The following is a 19,597-nucleotide window of genomic DNA, read 5'->3' on the forward strand; positions in this document are numbered from 1 at the left end:
CCCTCACACAGCACGTCGACGCGCGCGTTCACGAGGTCAGAGCTTCCTTTCGGCGTGCGGGTGCCCGCCTCCGGAGAAGAACGACAGAAAATGGCGAGTCAGTGTAAAAAGCAGCAATGCACCATCGACAGGCGCGGCTTTCGGCAAGAACTTGACTCGTGGCGGCACAAACTCATCCACTGTGTAGGTAAGAAACGAGCCTGCGACACCAAATCGAATTTAAGCAGCTGCGATCGGCGTCGGTTCGGGAGGGTTCGGTGTAAATAATCAGCTATAACCCAACTCACTTCGGGGCATCTCGAGCGACTTTTTTTTTGTCCGCAACTGTTATCCACAATCGGAGTCATTGGATGAATATTGCATCTTATTTTGCTTGTTTTTCTTTCATCTCTCTTTTTTTGTAGCGTTCGTGTGGGATTTAAACTCTTTACATAGGGGCCGAGTGTAATTGTAGTTTGTTTAAAGGGCACCGTGCTCGCCTTAAAGGGAGTGTCACAGGAATTATTATGCACCGCGTCGGCCGAGCGGCGCATCCCCGTTTCTTTAAATGAAATGCGCGTTCCCGTGTGTAGTTATCAAGGGTACATTGCGATTAATCCGCGTGATCGTTCTGGGTTGAATGTGTCTAAACAACGCGCTTTTTAAACAGGCTTTTCTCTCCTGGGCACGCGCATGACCACAATGAGGAAGTGAGTGGGGGGACTTCCGCTTTGGAGCGACTGTTTCTCCACTAAACACTCGCATGAAGCATTCCGCGAGGATGTGCCTGCAAATGTATTATAATGCAGTATTTACATTCATGAGTTGCGTTGCTGTGCTGTGCTGCAGCCACTCGAGTTTTGATGTCATGGTCAGCTGAGCTCACAAGGTCTCATCGACTAGTGAGTGGGACCTTGGACCTGTACAATGTAGACCTCAAACTCAAGGGGACCAGATTCGGGACGCCAAATCCATTTCATTTATTTGTTAATATTTTGAATTTACAGCCCAGAGTTAAGTGCGTCAACTCCCTGTTTCTAGCGAAATGTGTTTATCTTATTAACTTGGGTGGGAAAGCTGGAAGCAAAATGCAAGTACAGTGGAGCCTCGTTTTTCGAACGTCCCGGTTCTCGAACAATTCGGTATTCGAACAAAAGATTCGAGCTTTTTTGCTTCGGATGTCGGTCGAAATTCGGTTGTCGAACCTCGCGAGATGAGCCGAGAGGACCCGCATGCCAAATGACTCCGTTTGTTGTTAAATTCTCGCTACTTTGAAGATTGTATTAACTTCTAACCATGCCTCAAAATGAAGCAAGTGGGAGCAGTAAAGCATCCTAAAACGCAAAGACGCTCCAAAAGCAATGCGACAGTGAGGCGCACAGCAATGCGCACAGCGTCCGGTGCGCTGCGGGCCATTGCGCGATCGGACCAAATTAACCTCCCTGCGCACTGAGGTCCACTTCAATTTTGGAAAGTCCATCAAGACTTTAAAAATATTTTCTAAATTTTAGTGACCGCTCTGTCACAATAATGCCACCAGTGCCGTGCAGTTGCGCGGTCGGCGGCGCGCGACAGTTGCGCGGTCGGCGGCTCGCGCGACGGTTGCGCGTTCGACAGTGTGCTGCAGTTGCGCGATCGGACAAAATTAAGCTCCCTGCGCACCGAGGTCCACTTGAATTTTAGAAAGTACATCAGGACTTTCAAAATATTTTCTAAATTTCAGCGGCCGCTCTGTCACAATAATGGGAACAGCGCGGTGCAGATGTGCGGTCGGCGACGCGCTACGGTTGCGCGTTCGGCGGTGCACTGCAGTCGCGCGATCGGACAAAAATGCGCAAATGAAAAAATGACGTGTATTTAGAGTACACTGCATTTTTGTGCCATTGTGATTGAAATGTGTTTTATGGCAGTCACAATTTCTTTTAAAATACCCACTTTTATTGAATGTAACATTTTGTCATACTTTTGATGTGGTTTAAGTTCTGCTTTTTACAAATATTACAAGCATTGAAAACCATTTCTAACATACATTAAATGATAGGATTGTTTAGTTGTCTGAAATGGTGGTCCGCCTCGGGCTGGGGATGGTGACCCAATTTGAGATTCAATATTTGTTTCCATTTCAAATCAATCACCAGTTTTGACTGTTATCCTTACTGTATATACAATGCAGAACTGCAAGTCTTCAATTAAGAGGCCTGTCTGAATTGTTTCCTTAATCCGCTGTTTGGAAAGTTCTTGGCACACAATAGTGTTTCTGTGTGGTCTTCTAAAATGAAGTTGTGGTTCCACTTACTGTTGCTGTTCCGTCATTTTGTATTAGTCGGGTGATTCTCCTGTGACCTTCAACATCACTGGTAATTTTATCTGGGTTAATTTTCTCAAAATTAGGCTTTACGCATCTTGGTATTAATAATTACAAGGCTATAGTATGTTGTCACCATCTTTCATAAAAATAGCTGTTGTAATTTATTTGTTATTACTAACAGACAGTGAATATGATTTAAAAAGAAAACTTCCTGTTGAGATGGCAGCATCGCATACATGATGTACTGTATGCAATTGAGATTTGACTCATCAGTCCCGTGATTTGCTTCGTGAGTCACCAATCAGCCCTTCCTCTGAACAACTCCCATAGCATCCTTCTTAATCTCAACGAACGTCACTAAAATAGGCGCCAGTGTTGACGTTAACACAAAAGGAAGAAAACGCAGCGGTAAAAAAAAAAATCACTCGGGCGTCTTGTGCCGTCACTGATCTCAAAATGTCACATTACATCAGTCTCATGTACTGTAGAGTGGCCACCATGCATTGCGCCTATTGAAATGCACATGCTGTGTACATTATAAATGCTAGCAAGTTGGGAGATGCAAGAGATTGTATAGGTAACTTTTTGCCAATTGCCACCAGGTGAGCGCTCACTGTGGATGTAGCCAGAACAAAATGCCACTTCACCGCTGGACACACCAAAAGAAGACATAATAGTTGTTTGTCACATGCGCCACACCCCTTTTATGATTGACAAGCGTCCCTTGTGTTTGGGCTGCAACTGCATGACAAAAGCATCAGCCCGCTGCCCCGCAGAAAGACCTTGTGTGTCCACCACAACAAGGACATACTTTTGTTTGGCTTTTGGGTTGGAGAGGGCTGCCGGCACGCCGACACCATCACCCGGCTCGTGCTCAAATGGACATTTTGTATTGGCGTATTTCTTGTGTGCAGTAAAACCACGGAGGCCGAGACAAGGGCAATTGTCCCATTAGACAGGAGCAACAATTGTTTGTATGTTTGCTTGTATGTGCGTTCATGGCTCAGCAGCCCCCAGATGTAAACCGTGTCCCTGACGGAATGTCAGATTTTTTTTGATTAGTGGGTCCACAGGGTCTCGGATTTGCCCACATACATACCAAAAAGGCAAATACTGACCTAGGGCAGATTGCCTTATTTATAATTTAGACATATGCGTGTCCCGTTTTCTTTTACAGTGGGCCATAGCGATGTGCTTTTGGCCGACCACTCCCACCCTCTCTCCCTCCCAAACTGAAAAGCAGCAGTTTTTATATCCATTAATGGTCTTGTGAGTGCTTTTCTGTGGCTTACTTTTCTCAGTTGTACAAATATAGTTTTTTCATGTTTGACTTGATTCATTTTTTTGTTATTCATAGTTTGTGCAGCTTTGCACCATTTGAGTGTCAGTTTGCATCAGATCACGTTAAGTATTCATGTACAGTACTGTACTTTTTTTTTTTTTTGCTCTGTAGATGTTCCACAAAACTGCCAGCTCATTCCCTGCCATTAAAGCTGATCCATCTACTGTACAGTACTAACAAGGACCGCGGTGTGTAACACACAGCTTTGCTTATTCCTGTATGTGATCTAATCTTGCCAGATAACCTCCAGATTTTCTGGCTAGCCCAGAGGCTTCTCTCACATGCTTTATAGCAGCCTGGTCTCCGTGATGGACTAGTTGAGGATGAACATAAGTCACGCTGCGTTGCTCAGCTAATTCATGCAAATTTGCCATCCCTCCTCATCTCGTCCCCATTTTTTATCTTTACTGTCATGGAATGGTTGCTGCGTTATCTCAGTGACATGCAAAATTAACACTCGCCATCGGAACGGTGCTGCATTTATAAAACATGATGTTTTTATAGTGTTAAAAGATTAAAAAGCGTCATTGTTGTTGTGTTTTGGGAGTAAAGGCAAACATGGCAGGTTCAGCAGCCTATGTTTTGGCAGCACTGTACACCGATTTGAGCGGAGGGAGCGCCACTGCCACTAGAGCCTGAGTTGTTGCACTGTATGTGTACAGTAGTTGGAGTGGGGGATGGGCCGAGTGGGGGTTGATGCATTGCCGTTCGCCCTGAGCTGCAGAAGAGGAGCAGAAGGGTGGGTCATACATAGGGAAGGAAAGCTTATCATGATAAGAACTCATTTTCACATACTGTCTTGCCTTCAACCGTGTTTGCTTTATTTGGGAGATGGATTATACTGGAGTAACTGAATCATCGTTTGACACATTTTGCAAGAAAAATGCATAAAGGACATAAAGAAGAGGAAAAACCAACATTCAGCTTACATTCAGATGTACTTCCTAAATCAGTCAATAATCACATACAATTTAGAATGGATGGAAGAATGGATGTGCAAATTAAGGCGGTGTCCAGCCCGATTTTGGCATCGACGACGCTTTCAAATCTCATCAGGCGTCGTGCAATGTACAACACAGAGGGCACAAGGAGCTGCAGTTCCCCACAGCATTTATGCAAATCAGATCATTCCTGAAATTGCACTTATTTCAATTTTCAAAAATCACATTTTACTCACTGATGACAGAAGCGTATGTTTTTGTGTTGTCAGCTTTGGTTTAAGCATTAGTATTCAGAGTCTACAATTACTTCAGATGGCTTTATTTTAGGCTTGTTGCACGCTACTAGTTTATAGAGCATTTTCAACTGTTTTGATGGACCCCAAAACAACTATAAAACGCCAACGTTCATGCAAACACAGGAAAGTATTGCAAATTATGAGGCTTTGACAGTCAATAGTCACATGACCAAGTGAGAATGTTGACCATGATGAGGCTGACAAGACCTTGAAGTGCAGACAGCAGCACACAAAACGATTATTGCCAGACCGTTGTGTTTCTCCATCGGTTTTGTTAGCTGGAAAAATTCCTCCGATAAAATCACATTCTTTTACTTTTTTACAGTTTTTTTATTTGTAGACAAGGATCATTTCTATTCAGTTAACATTACATCACACGAATATACCATGTCGGCGTCTCCGTCACCTTACCAAATCAGGATTTGACTCGCGCCACTGTCAGGCTCATTTAGGTATTAAAGATGTAGGTCAGGACAAGGGTTTGGCAGATTGGTCAGTGCTCACCTTGATCAGACTTAAGCAGCAACAACCCTCTCTGAAAACTCTTAATCCCACCCGTTTATAGCCATGCTTCATTATCAGTTTGTTGGTTTTGCCAAATAGAATAAATTGAACCAAAGGGGGGATTTTCATGTAGCTTGAATTCAAACAACCAAGGCTGTTTAAAAAATGTCACTCCATTTTTAGTCCTCTTCAATGTAACATTTTTGTGACAATGTAAACATACGTAATCTGGAAGAATGTTGAACTTGTGTAAGAAAGTCTTGTTTTGTTCCCTCATGGCAATCGCTGATGAATGGAAAGCTACTTACTTGATTTTTGTATGAATTCTGACTAATTCTGGATGAAAGTCCCGTCCTCTAATGAAGGTTAATGACTTCCTGTTAATTCAATTAGGACTTTAGAAATGAAGATAACTATCCTATTAACCCAATGACCCGATTATTCTCCTCAGTTGTAGCCAAGTTTCAATATTATGAGGTTTTAGGTATTACATTTTTTTTTCTTTACCCCTTTTCTTAATAACTTTTCCGTTTGTGTGCTTAATTTAGTATCTGGCACAATTGTGTTCATTCTACTTCAAAGCCGATATTCGTAGCAGGATCTCAATTATGTCCCAATTCTTTGCGTAGCCTCATTAAAATAGCAAAGATTCTCTTTAAGAGTGGATCTCGTAATGTAAAAAGCTGCACTTCACGCCATAACACCTGCAATTCTTCACACTTTTGGCATAGGCAGTAGCATTTCATCACTGGCCATTACATTCTGTTTTTATTTTGTCAAGCTTGCAGAAAGGATAAACAGGCCATTAATATTTTACACGCTGCACGTGTAACTTCCTACATTCATTCTTTTATTTTTTTTAATGCATGTTTCCGCTTCACAAATGGTTTAACTTTAAAGATGAATTTGTGTAGATTTTTTTTTTTTTTTATCCAGCACACTATCCTCTGCCAGTAATAGGAAAGAGTTAATAATGCCTCAGAGTCATGGCATTACTCAATGACACAGTTTTTAAATGCCCGAAAGTGAATTCTTGGAGAGTAGTTTGATGTCATGGTGCTGCTCTGTCAAATGAAAGTGGATGACCTACTTTTTGAGCCTGCCTCTGAAATATTTCAGAAGTAGGATTGGATGGCTTCAGCTGAGTCCTGTGCAGTAACCCAGAAACAGACTCGTGCTGCAGCTAAAGGCAAGGCTGTGTGTTCCACCGCTTCACGCCCCCCCTCTGCTCGCTTTGGCTGTATATATAAAAAAAAAAGTGGGTGGGAATTTCTAGGGAGGCAGAGAGAGTGCATTTTGAACACATGACAGCGCTTGGTCCAATTGACTGAGTTGGCAAAGAGAGTGGCTGCTTGGGGATCGTGAATTGTAAGTACATCTTTTACTGAATTGTCACTTTTTATCCTCCTCTCTTGTCAGTTTTGTTTTCACGGCGCCCTTAAAGACAGTTGGGAATAATGCACACATTTTACATGCGGCTCAGTGGACAGATGCGCCATATGACCTCTTTAGCGCTTGATTTGATGTATGTAGTGCTTTTTAAATTGGTTTTGTTGGCCCCGCAGCAGTAAGCGTGCATTACGTACAGTATGCACATGTTGTTTAGTCTATGTAACGCTGAGAGCTTTTCAACAACAGGATCTGCAAAACCCCCTCAATTTCACATTTGGGATTGTTTTGTTGGATCTGCTGAGGCTGCTAATCAGCCAGTGGAAGCTTCACAGGACTGCAAAGAATGTTTTGATCATTTCACCTGGCAGTCATATTTACAGTATGCACTCGCTCCCTAACTCTGTAGTTGCTTCAGTTGCCTGGCAACAGGGGGGATGAAGGGTACGTTAGTGTTAAAGTAAAAGAAGAAACGCGGGTTGACAGCTGATGGTGTATTTTACCTACAGAGAGGGGGGGGGGGGGGGGCTTGCACACCGGTGTTGTCAAGATGAAACGGACAAAAGATGGATTAGACTTTTTTTCTAAAAATAACAATCGTGCCACGGTTTTCTGTTTGAGATAATTGCTCTCATTTGAAAGATCCAAAATATAGCAGAAATTCTTAACCATATGTCATGATGTCTCTTCCTTCAGGTTTTGAGAGCATTCTTGAAGGTCTGTTTGGCACAGAACTGGTTGAAGACCTCCAACTTTTTAAGGGTAAGTATCTCACAGTGCCTCTTAACATACAAGGCAGGTGAATGAATGACATTGTGTGGCATGGAATCTGTTGACTGTGCCATGCGGTGCCCCTCCGCATTGACTATTCTTAACAAGGCAGCTGAAGAGACAACCAAGTCGGTGTTTTGTATGGCGCAAAGCCAGTCAAATATCCTACGGTCGTTTTAATAATGCATGCTGTGATACAACGGGATTAATTGTGTTTCTATCATATCTGCACGGTCAATATTGCTTTAGTTCAAGTGGAATTCATACATTAACCTTTGAGAAATGAATGAACTTGATTTAGCCCTCCAATTGAAATTCCAAATAATTTTTTTCCAACACATTTTAATAGCGTGCCGTGCGTTTGATGTCCACAGATTTGGAGCCTGTCGCAGTGTCTGATTGGTCATTTGATAAAAAATGTTTATTCTGCTGTTTTAGAAGAGACAAAGTGAAGGTAAGCGCTTTGTTTTCAATCTAGCCACACGGCAGCACGCATATGTGTCTTTTCTGAGCCGTTTCAACACTTTAACAGGAACACTTGATTGGCTTAAGTAGCGAGGAGAGTCAAGATCCACTCAAACCTCTGGTGGTGAAAGATCAGACCACCATCAGCAAATTAGAGAAGCAAGCTGAGGAATTTCTCAATGCAGTCCTCTGTAATAAAGGTGAGTGATTTAGCACTGTTCTCACACTCGCTTAAAGGTGGGAATGTGATTAACGTAATGATATCCTTCCGCGCGGGGGCCCGAACATATCTGGCAAAATGATCGTAATCAAAACAATTCCTGCCGCCCCCTCCCTCCCTCCCTCCCTCTTTCAGATGTGCCAAGTTTCTCCGATCCACACATCCCAGTAGTGGCGCGGGAGATCCTCCAGAAAATGATCCGACAGTTTGCCGCTGAATATACCTCAAAAACCAGCTCTCCTCAGGATAGTGACTCAGCGCCCCAGCCAAGCGCCGACCAAAGCCCGCAGACCCCGGCCGTGGCTCCTGGGGCCTCACCAAGCAGCCCTGCTGCTACCGTGGCGGGGCCCGCACACAGCCACAACCCTGTGCTCAGCAAGCTCCTCATGGCTGACCAAGAGGCTCCTCTTGACCTCACTATTAAAAAGACCCCGTCTGAGCCCAGGGAACAAGGTAGTGTCAAATCAAAGAGTCTGATTGACATTGATTCACTATTCAATGTCAACTCAGCTGTGTGTCATTTTCAACAGAGGGAGTCCTTGACCTGTCTATCAAAAAGAGTCGCAATTGCGGTAGCAGCTTACCGGTCCCCAGTCCGCGCCTTACACCCAAGTTGTCTGCAATCAAAGGGTAAGAAAAGTTCCTTTTTTAGTTCTCCCCTTTTGTTCCGATGTCAAAATCAAAATCGAAAGCCACAGTTCTATTTGACTCATACCTGAAACTAAAATTATTCAACAGGGCAGACATTTTTACTCGATGCATAACCTTTTCAAGTCTGAAAACTTGCGTGAGCGTTTTCTCAAACTGAAGTGTAATTCATCTGCGTCTCATTACCATATTTATTGTGCCGGCTTTTTAGTTTAAGAGACTGTGCGCTGTAAACTTGACAGTCACCGCTGTTACAGCCGGGTGACGTAATTAATCGTGCGCGTTTTAAGAAGCTTGAAAAATTCTGTGTACAGTAGCCGTCGTCGTAATTGCTTGGCAAAGCCCTCTTGAGCTGTAATACAATGCACTCCTTGTGAGTGAAGTTGCATTCGTTTTGCATATGTATATAGGGCTCATTTTAAAATAATAATAATAAAAAAAAACAATCCCAATATCAAACTGCCATATGAATCCCACAGGAAGGATTTGAAATGATATTCAAAGAGGTTCACGTGGTGAAAAATAGCAATTTATGGGCTGTCAAAACAACGGCGTCATCTGTTCGTCTGTTGTTCTGTTGGTAATAGAACTAGTTTGCATTTGATGTATGCAGTCTATCAACATTCACGTCAATCATCTGTCGAGCAAAATTGCCGCTGCCAAAGCCATGAAAATAAAAGTTCCCTCGGGAAGAGATTTATGCAAATGGTACTGTTATTTCACGTTTCTTTGTTGATGAAACACAAATTTGATGAGATCCTTTGAAGCCGATGTGAGGAACCTACAGACCATCATCTAATACTAACGCATTTGCTATAGAGCCCCACAAATTCTTATGTATAGTGATAAATTTACAGTGACCCTCAGAGGACCGAAAAAAACTTTCCCATTCACTTAAACCAATTAAAATTGCACCCATTTCTTGATATTTACAATACCTTTCTTTTTGTTGTAGTTTTTGTAGCACTGTTACCTATTTTTGCTGAATGAAATCATCTTGAAATAGATTTCATCAATCCTGCTGCTTTTGAATGGGTACATCATCAAAATGTCATGATGAGATTGAACGCAATGTAGCGCTCCCCGCCTCATTTCGTAGTCACCTTCCATTGATTAGGCTTTGATTTAGACATAAACACAACAATCACCCTCTGCTGGCTTACTCTTTTATTGCTGTGCTTGTTCAGTGGTAACGTCACACGCAAAAATGTCAAAAGCTCTCAATGCATTTTTCATTTTGTTTTAATTAGTCGTGTGCCAAGCTGCCTCACAGCAATTTCAGTTACTGGAATCGCATCCTCTTCTTTTGGCTTTACCCATTTTTTTTTCTTTCTTATGTTTGCCTTCTTGTTTGATTATTATTATTATTTTTTGCCCATTATATTCCATTTGTGTCTTTTTTTTGTTGTTATTGTTGTAAGAAAATAAATGTCTGATTTGAGCCTTTTTTGTTGTTAATATCACAACCAACCATCCAGTCTTTTAAAACAAAAGAGTGATGTTACCAAAGCAAGGTCATATAATAAAGGAGTGGCCAACATCCTCCCCTCCCCAACCCATCCTCCTTTAGCAAAGCGAGAAAGGCACTGTGCAAGCTCTGCTTACACCCAATTTCCTTCCATCCAATCAGGCGATCCTTGAGCGCGGACCGACAGGATGGGAGGAGGAGGGAGAATATCGGCCACTCCGCCCGTTATAAGCCCTCCTCGTCTCTCGCGTACTCTCTGCACATCAAAGAGGAGGTTGGTCTGGAAAGCGACCCAGAGTCACCTCTCAGCCATAACCACGCCACCACGCCCGCTGACCTCCGCGGAAACGGGACGGGGTCCTGGAATTCCAAAGCTCATTTCGGAGCACTTCTCAAACTGAAAGCCAGCAGTGAAGCCGGCGAGCACCTTAAAGACATTCCCAGGTTGTTGGAGGCCGCCAGCCTCTTCTCAAAGTCTCTGTCGTTTGGTAAAGGAAGCCACCAGGATGCCTGCCAAGACCACAGCACCTCACTTTATCATTCCAACTTTGACCTCAAGATTCCTCAGGTGCGAGTTTTGACCACGGGAACAGACTCCACTTGGGATCCTCTGCTTTTTGAAAATTCAGGTTCACTTTTAGAGAATGGCCTGGGAAAGAAGCTTCATTCCCTACTGCCCCGGCAGAATCGCAAAAAGACCAATGGCGTTTTCTGGCCCAACGACACGGATCGCCAAAACTGTGCCCTGGATTCAGAGTCTGACCTCGCCAACAAACCACCCAGGAAGAAACGTGGCCGTTACCGCCAGTACAACACGGAGCTGCTGGAGGAGGCCATTGTGGTGGTGATGGGTGGCAAAATGAGCGTATCCAAAGCTCAGTCCATCTACGGCATTCCCCACAGCACACTGGAGTACAAGGTTAAAGAGCGCATGGGGACCTTGAAACATCCCCCGAAAAAGAAACTGAGACTGCTTAGCCAGCTCGATGACCAGAGCCCTTCCCATTTCCCAAAGAGTGAAGAACTCCAGCACATCTCTGAGGAACCAGAGAGCTCATCCACAGAGAATGGGAGTGGTTTGCATGATGGGAGCCTATCACCAAATTAAGAAGAGTAACCTTAGATATGTATAAAACATTTTTAACCAAGCAAGGCATGTTGAATTTATCTCCGTAAGCCCAAGTAGTTCTTTTTTTCTAAATTGTGAAATAAGATGAATAATTCCTTATATTTGGCTATTTAAGATGGCCAGCCATCTACTTTTAACATTTCATGATCTAGATGCACTACCAGATTTGATTGATGTGCGTACTATATTTATTTTAGTTTTAGCTTCTCCCATTTAAGTTATTCCCCCACTTACATTCTGAGTTCACCGGGTTCAGAAGAAAATTGAAACATGCCTAAGTGGCGCCCCTCAATGTCTACTGCCAGTACTGTTTTGATCGCTCAGTTTTCCCTTTGTAGGTAGTAGGCCTTGTAAATAGCAAAGCATGAGCATGATGGTGTTATTATCATTATTTTGTATATGTCTGACTGAAAGTTTCAATGGTGCATTTCAAATGCACATGACAAACTGTATATTCAAACACTAATGAACTCCAAGTATGTGATGGCCCCACAAAGTACTAATAACTACTGAGACAGGTCTACTTTTTTTTTTTTAAGAGATTAAGCACAACCGTTTTTTTTTTTTGTAATATATCTAGATTCACTGTGCTCTATTTATGAATGGTAATAGTTTATTCTCAATGCCTTCACAAAGCCTCAGGTCACTTCAGGCTATGGTTTCAAGACTTGTCTTAAACAGAGGATTCACTGTACACTTGCGCATACTGTACTCTATACCTCAGTCACGTATAAGCTTCAGTAAACACTTGTCTCCTCTTTTGCCACCTCAAATGTAGTGAATCGGCAATAATTCAGGATGTTTAACTTACAGGATAACAACAATGTGCCCTACTTTCAAATGTCTTCACACCTTACCTTAACAGTAGGTAGGATTTCTGCGCCGGTAGAAGCCTTCAGTGATTCAAACTAGGTTTTCCGATAGCTGGCTTCAATGTCTTTTCTCCGTGGCAGAATGATATGAAAAGCATTATACTATTCATAAGAGTGGTAATTGCAACAACATGATGGATGTGGAGTTGGGTCACTCACCTGTATACAGTCGAGACAATAAAGCAACAGTTATTTATGGAAACACACATTCAGGTTTATTGAGTGGAATAGTTTAGTGCCAGTAGCAAGATCTGTTTTGATTTAAATGTCTACTTGCAGTTTGTTTTGAGTGGCTGATCTATTGACATTGACTACACAAACTAGGCTACTAACTATTATATGTAATGTTTTTTGTTTTTTTTTCTCCAGTGCAGGACATTTTAAGTTTTTTTTTTTTTTTTTTAACTGGTTGAAGTAACTGAATATTTTCTGATCCACTGGGACAGCTCAGTGTGCATTATCACATATACCTCAGGGCATTCAAGACCTACTGTTCACTTATCAGGTGATTGATTACATTTATGTAGCAAATCATGCAGGCTTTTGGGTAGACACCATGTTGAGTAGAGGTTTCTCCATACCCCTGTTTTTATTATATTATTATTAAATGGTTTGCATTTCTTCTCAAAGGATTTTATGTAAATATATGTACATTATTTGGTTATGTATGAGTGGGCCAAACTCACATTCACCACACATACACAAACTGCCGGGTTATCCTCATAGATTAATGAACCGATCCAGAAATCGACTAACGTCCATTTCAAATATGTTGGGGAAAAAAAAATAAAAAAACATTGCAGTGACAATCATCACACATCTGTCAGTCATGTAGTCACTTGACTGGCCCTTCATTTTTTAAGCAACTGGTTGGTTAGCTGATGTTATCACAGATGTATTTCTATTTATCATGATTTACTGAAATATCGTATGTCGTGCTGAAAAGATGATTACAACTGATGCATAACAGTTTTATGGGTGCAGTCACACAGTTTGTATATAAGAAAGTAATTGTGGTTGATAGCATGGTTACACCTTATTTTGTGGACAAATGATGCTGAGACAGATTCAGAATTTTATGGCCTGTTCTTTGATTGGAAAAAATAAGCAAAATGTTGTGTGAATGCAGTGAATGCAATGTATTAATCAGTTTTTTTTAAATAATTTAATAGATGATTAATCATTGTTTTATCAATCAATGAATGTAAATTGATCTAATGATACATACGTGTTCATAGACACCGACATATATTCAATTGCGTGAGATTAGATACATCTATTGGTACATGGATACAAAGAAATTCAATTTTGTCCTGTGCGGACACTTATTTTTTCCATCACCATTCCGAATGAGCCAGGACAACAAAATTACTCTACCATTTTCGCTGTCTTGTATATGATGTAGAGATGTTAACATAAAAATTGAAGGAAAAAAAATGAAAAATGTAAATGACTTTGCATGCCTGAGCTATCTACACGTGAGAAGTTTGATGTATACTAAGGTCTGGTCTTTGAACTACTACTGTTGTACATGTTCTTTATTGTCGAGTAAACAGTGTGTTAAATTTGTGAGCCTGAAATGTTCAGAATCTGTGCAATGGGTCACTCAGGATAAAATATCGTCATAGTCTGTAATATCCAGAGTAATTTATATCCATATTATACGTACTTCAGAGATAAGTTATCACATTATGAAATGTTGTGCAACTGGGTTGTGATGTAATCTGCAGTTTGCATTTTATACTGTAGCGGCTATTTTGAACTGGTGTTAAGAGAAGGCATGCGTGTGGTGTCCGTATCGCTGTGCTGTAGTGAAAGGGCGAGAGAAACCCTCAGGGATGAAACCCTTACCATTCAGAATTCAGGTACTTTACTCCTTAGGTTTTACCAGCAGGGATTGAAGTTAATTTAAAAAACACAAAGTGCCAGTATGGCAATTCTTATTTTTACTCTGAAAAGTATTTTTAATCCTTTAAGATTTACATGTGAAATATTTTTGCCATACTATATTCCGATTTAAAAAGAAATGCATCTTTTCAGCCTCTCTTTATTTTTGTAGTTTTAGACAGTGAATGTCAATGCGACCACAGCTGCGGGTAGGAGATGGCTTCTTATTACCATTTTCTGTCCTAGCTTACCTTTTCTAACACAAGCCTGGATTTATTTGGATGGCTCTTTATTGTTACACTGAAGGGTTCAACTAAGGGGGGGGGGGGGGGGGGGGTGCACCAATCATGCCTCATTTATGCCCTCTGCACAAAAAGCGGTAACCGATGTAGTTCAAAGTGTAGCTTCTTTCATTTTGAAATAAAATGTATGCTCTCTTCCAAAGTTCAAGTTATAGCTTCAAAGTATTTGGAATAAAATTGGAGATTTACATTGGAAATTTTCAAAATAAAATATTAATTCCGTTCTATTTTACGTGTCTCAGGAATCCATTTTCTAGACCACCTTGTACTTTTTTCCCAAATGACGTTCATTTGAATCCTATAAATATCTGTTAAAAAAATAGCAAACTATAGCGTGCAAGAACTTTGTGCTCAAAACTACCTCGCTGACATAATGTCAGTAATATTTGTGAAATACAAAATAGAATAGAATACAATACATCTTTATTTATATTGCGCTTTCACAACAGCTTTCAATATTACCTGATGTAATTTAAACCTTACTCTTGACTCCATGAAATTTCTCCCACATAAAGCTCTCATTTTTACATATATCTATACCCATTTTTATTTGGTCTGTTGATTTAATTTAAAGAGCACTTGTTTATATATTTTTATTTGCACGATATAAAAAGTTGACACAATGTATGTATTCTGTATTTGCCCCATTGTATTTTGCTCTTTCAAGTGGTAGAAAATGTAACTTGTTTTAAAGTCAGTGTCTTGTGCATGTGTAGGATTTTCTTAATGTGACAATAAATAGTGTGCAAAGAAGAAAACTGTAATATCTGTAACAATGTAATTGGTCAAGTTCACTGGATTTAAATTGACTTAAATAAACACTTATTCTTCTAATAAATATGCAATGATAAACAGTTTATGCCCATTTATTTTGTTCAACTTCGACAACACAACACATTATTTTATTGTAAACCAAGTATTGCCTGAGAAATATATCAACCGTTTTTATTTGTAATGGCTAATTTCTTTTCTATCTTGTCTCCCCACAGTGAGTGTCAGGACGTGCGCATTGCAAAGGTGAAAGAACTCCAGTCCACCTCAACACTGGAACAGTTCATGGCTAAGCTCTGCCGCCACCATCAGAGAACGATTGTTGATGCCATAGGTTTCCTGCAGAAGGAGGTCGCAACCTCCAAGACACGACAAAGTAGTGACACTGGAATCCAAGGAGCAACCGGTTCCACTCCAAAACCTGGCACAGTCACGCCTGAGAAGTCGTGCTTGGAGTTAGAGTTTCTTAGTAAATCAACACCAAAATTTGAAGTTTTGGATATGTCATGTTCTATCCAAAGCTGTAGTTTGACTGAAAGAAATCCAGAGACAGTAGTTCCATTGACATCTGTTGGTGTTTGCTCCAGGGTGGATCTCCATAGCCCTGGGTCCAGGAGCAACCAAGTTCATATCCCCATGGATGCAGAGAACAACCGCAATGGTGATCATGCACCTCTCAAGATGAAAATCATGAAAAGCAGTAATGTTGCCGCTGGTAAAAAGTTATCGTGTGTGCTGACAACCTCGCTTACATCAGACTCTGACTCGTTGGAGGACAAGCAAAGTAACTCAAATTCCCTGAACACGATGAACACTCGTAGCGCTAGACTCAGCTCATCTCTGAAAAGACAGTATCAATTAAGTCAAATGCATCATGCAAGGCAGAGCAGAGCTGCGTGGAAAGCTGAAGGTGTTCCACCCAAGCAGTGTGGCCCAGATTTACCACGAACTGCCAGGAAAACCATCCGGCCATCGGCTCATCAACCCCCTAGACACTCTCCCTATAGGACAGTTGATCCTGATCTTGGCCACTGTGACATTGTTTACATTGACAAACCAATTACAGAGTGTTTTAAAGATAAACGTAATTTGATTCCCCGTCGCAATGCTAGAAAAAGCACTAGGGGACATTTGTACTCGGATGAGATCTGGGAGTTAAAAACTGTCCGCACCTTAGCTGGCAGAGGTAATCTTAATCCGATGCCAGAGTTGATTACACTGGTTACCCCCAAACAAATGCTTTCCAAGCCTGAAGGAGTACCCCCGATAGATATGCCTTTTGCTTCAGCATGTCGAGAAATTATAAGTGAAGGCACATGCTCAGAACAGACTGTTGAGATGATAGTTCCAGGGACAGGAGATATTGTCGAAGTGGCAGCCGGTGAAGTAGAAACAGTTGTAGTAGAAACTAGTCAGACAGATCAAGCTCAGAGCCAGTTGGAGAACCCCTTCCCTAAAACATACTCTTTAACAGAAAAGACAGTAAAAGATGGCACAACAAATATCAGAACAGATGTGGAATCATACCAGTTAAAACATGATCAACCTTCTGAAAGTGAAGAACAAGTACCACATGCTTCATTTGAAGAGGCAACGCAAAAGGAAAATGAGCCCGAACTCGAAAAGAATGAATCTACTGGCAAAGTAATGTCAGAAACAGCTGTAGAACAATCAAGCAAAAAGAACGAGCAAAAAACTGAATCTCAGATTTCATGTGCAAAAATTCAGACCAGTGAGCTGGTTACGCTTCATATTAGCACACCATCACCCATGAGTCATCCAGAAAACCAAGAAACTGAAAAGGCAATAGGCAATGAGAGATCCCAGGAACCACACCAGAATACATGCTCTGAAAACAGACAAAACACCGGAAAGTCCAACAACTCTGGTTCTCCTGACCAGATAATGAGTGAACTCGAAAGTCCATCGACTGCTGTTAAAAGTGTTGAGCCTGTAGCGACAGTAGGACAAGATGATACATATGATATTTCTTCAAAGACACTTGATACACTCTTAAAGGAATTACCTCCTTGGCGTAGAAAAAAAGGCACAGTTATCTCTCTGCCAAAGAGGTTACAACAAGCAAAGACGATAATCGTGGGCTATGTTAATGGGAGACCCGTATCGGCCTCTGACAGAAGCCTGCGCCGTAGATCAAACTCCAGTGGAACCTCACCAGTCAAACAAACTCAGAAAGTACTGAAACAGGATGAGATTGACTCAACTGAGACTAATTTGGAAAAGAATCTCGCTGAAACAGAAATGCCCAAAGAATCCATTGAGAGCACACCTGAGTGTCCACTAGTTTCAGCATCTGACATACCAGAAAGCCCAATGATTAAAGCCTTACCCAAATCCAATCCAATCCACCACCACAAGCTCATTCAGCAAGATGAACCAACAGAAACCAAACGACAACTCAGATCAACTGTCCAGAAACCAGATGAAACTCTTGCACCTTCTTCAAATGTGGTCCCATCCATGTCACCTCCAAAACCTGCGACTCCAGCCCTGTATCCTTTTTGTCCTTCTCCTCTGGCAGAGTCATTACCACCTGTACCCCCTGAACCATCACAAATGAGCATGGTCCCAAACACACCAGTGATATTAAACACCGAGCAAACTCAATCAATAGAAGAAACCCCGAGTTTGCTCGTCAGACAAAAGTTAAGGTCTTCAAAGATGGGAGGAAAGGAAAGTAAAAATGAGAACCAGCAGCTTGGTGTCGAGTCAATCAGTCCAATGGAGGATCAGACTTCCCATAAGACTGAAACGCCCACAAATGAAACAAGGGGAAAACGTGTTCTCAGAATGGAGCCCATGACACAGAATGCAAATGTGCCACCTTCTGTTGACAATTCTGCCAGTTCACATCTTAACAGCACTTGTGGAGTAGACAAACCCACAAGAATGCCACTGAGGAGTGAAAGTAGTAAGGTCGAACAGTCTTCCCTACCTGCCCCTCAAGCCCCACCAGACAACAAGAAGCTTTCTTTGCGATCACAAAGGTTGTCTTCACCCTTTCCTGGTTTACTCTCGGCATCTGTAAAGAACACTGAAGTGGCATCACTGACCAGAAGGTCTTCAGAGAAAATAATGAGAACTCAGATGAAGGCTGCTTCATTATCAACTGTATCATCAATGACCCCTGTTGTGGGACCACGACACCAGCCGCGCAAACAGATCAACAAGTTCTTAGAGACACTGACTGGAGAAGAAAATAAACAGCTAATTACTAACTTGAACCTCAAATATGACAAGATGCAGAAAGGCTGGTTGCAAATGGAGAGAGATGGCCAGACAGCAACAAAATATAAGAACAAAGCAGACAGGCAGGCTGCCATTTGGAAAAGTAAGCGCAGGGCCCGCAAGCCAAAGTCATTAGAGCACCAGAAGTGCTCACCGGTGCAATTGCTCTTCATGAAGGACTACAAGCTCTCCAGTATTTGTCGCTGGTTCCTAGAGTCAACAGAAACAAAGTCTCTCATCATTGTTAAGAAAGTAAATACGCGTCTTCCGTCTGAAACTCAGCTTTGCTTTCATAGCTCGTCCAGCGGATCAGGAGCCTCTCAGGGTGTTTTTCCAAGCTTACAGGCAGAGCGCTTAAAGAAGCATCTCAAAAAGTTTGCCATCACTTCTCCTGTAAAGAGCAACCCCAAAAGTCAAAAGCTGATAGCCAAGGCCCTGGAGCCGGAGACAGCCTCCGTTAAAGGCAAAGAGAGGCGAGATCATCCCAGCGGTGCTCACACTTCCAATCAATCAGACATCTGGCTTGATGCTCAGGGACAAGGTGAACCCCAGAAAGCTCCCGGCAAGCCTAAGAATCCGGCGAGTGCCAGGATTTTGAGAAAATATTCCAACATCAGAGGTAAGATGCAGGTTCAGCAAACCAACGTGCGTTTAAAAGGTGTCCCCAAAAACTTAAAAGCAAACAGATTGAAAAGACTTTCCACAGAATCTGTTTCTGAGTCAGTTGTCCTTCCTCCGCTGAAGACACCAAAAATCCCCCTACCTACTACCAAGACCTTGAAAACCACAAAAATCTTAAGAAGGAAAACATTTGCCAGGAAGCGGGTGATGAGACGTCGGGCCGCCAAAGCTCAGCATGTCAGTCGGGTAACAAGGTGTTCACAACGACTGAGTTCTGTGGTGGGCTTATCGAAGAGCAAAGGGGCCAAAAAAACATCAAAAGAGGACAAAGATGTGGAAAACGGCACAAATATTGGCAAATGTCAAACAAATGACTCGCTGGAAATCAGAGATGCTCCAGAGGCCACCTTGCAGAATGTGGACGTCAAGCCTCCA

General features: G+C 42.0%; 2 protein-coding genes across 3 annotated transcripts in view; both read left to right on the forward strand.

Moving 5' to 3' along the window:
* The window catches only part of LOC147050133 (uncharacterized), a 20,912-nt gene continuing 1,315 nt past the window's right edge, over window positions 1-19,597 (forward strand). The window contains exons 1-7 of one of the 2 annotated variants that reach the window (XM_085922016.1): window positions 1-187; window positions 7,456-7,521; window positions 7,905-7,984; window positions 8,063-8,195; window positions 8,351-8,668; window positions 8,746-8,845; window positions 15,511-19,597. The exon at window positions 15,511-19,597 is cut by the window's right edge and continues 1,315 nt beyond it. In XM_085922016.1, coding sequence (XP_085778142.1) covers window positions 91-187; window positions 7,456-7,521; window positions 7,905-7,984; window positions 8,063-8,195; window positions 8,351-8,668; window positions 8,746-8,845; window positions 15,511-19,597 — 4,881 coding nt within the window. In that variant the 5' untranslated portion in view covers window positions 1-90. The remainder of the gene's footprint in view (window positions 188-7,455; window positions 7,522-7,904; window positions 7,985-8,062; window positions 8,196-8,350; window positions 8,669-8,745; window positions 8,846-15,510) is intronic. The other variant, XM_085922017.1, reaches the window with a different exon arrangement.
* LOC147050134 (ligand-dependent corepressor-like) lies at window positions 9,920-14,521 on the forward strand. Its single transcript, XM_085921760.1, has 2 exons — window positions 9,920-9,936; window positions 10,392-14,521. Exons 1-2 carry the CDS (start codon window positions 9,920-9,922, stop codon window positions 11,437-11,439), a joined length of 1,065 nt encoding a protein of 354 aa, XP_085777886.1. The 3' UTR covers window positions 11,440-14,521.

Source organism: Syngnathus leptorhynchus, chromosome 10 (assembly GCF_054491065.1).
Source record: "Syngnathus leptorhynchus isolate UIUO chromosome 10, UIUO_Slep, whole genome shotgun sequence".
Taxonomy (NCBI): Eukaryota; Metazoa; Chordata; class Actinopteri; order Syngnathiformes; family Syngnathidae; genus Syngnathus; species Syngnathus leptorhynchus.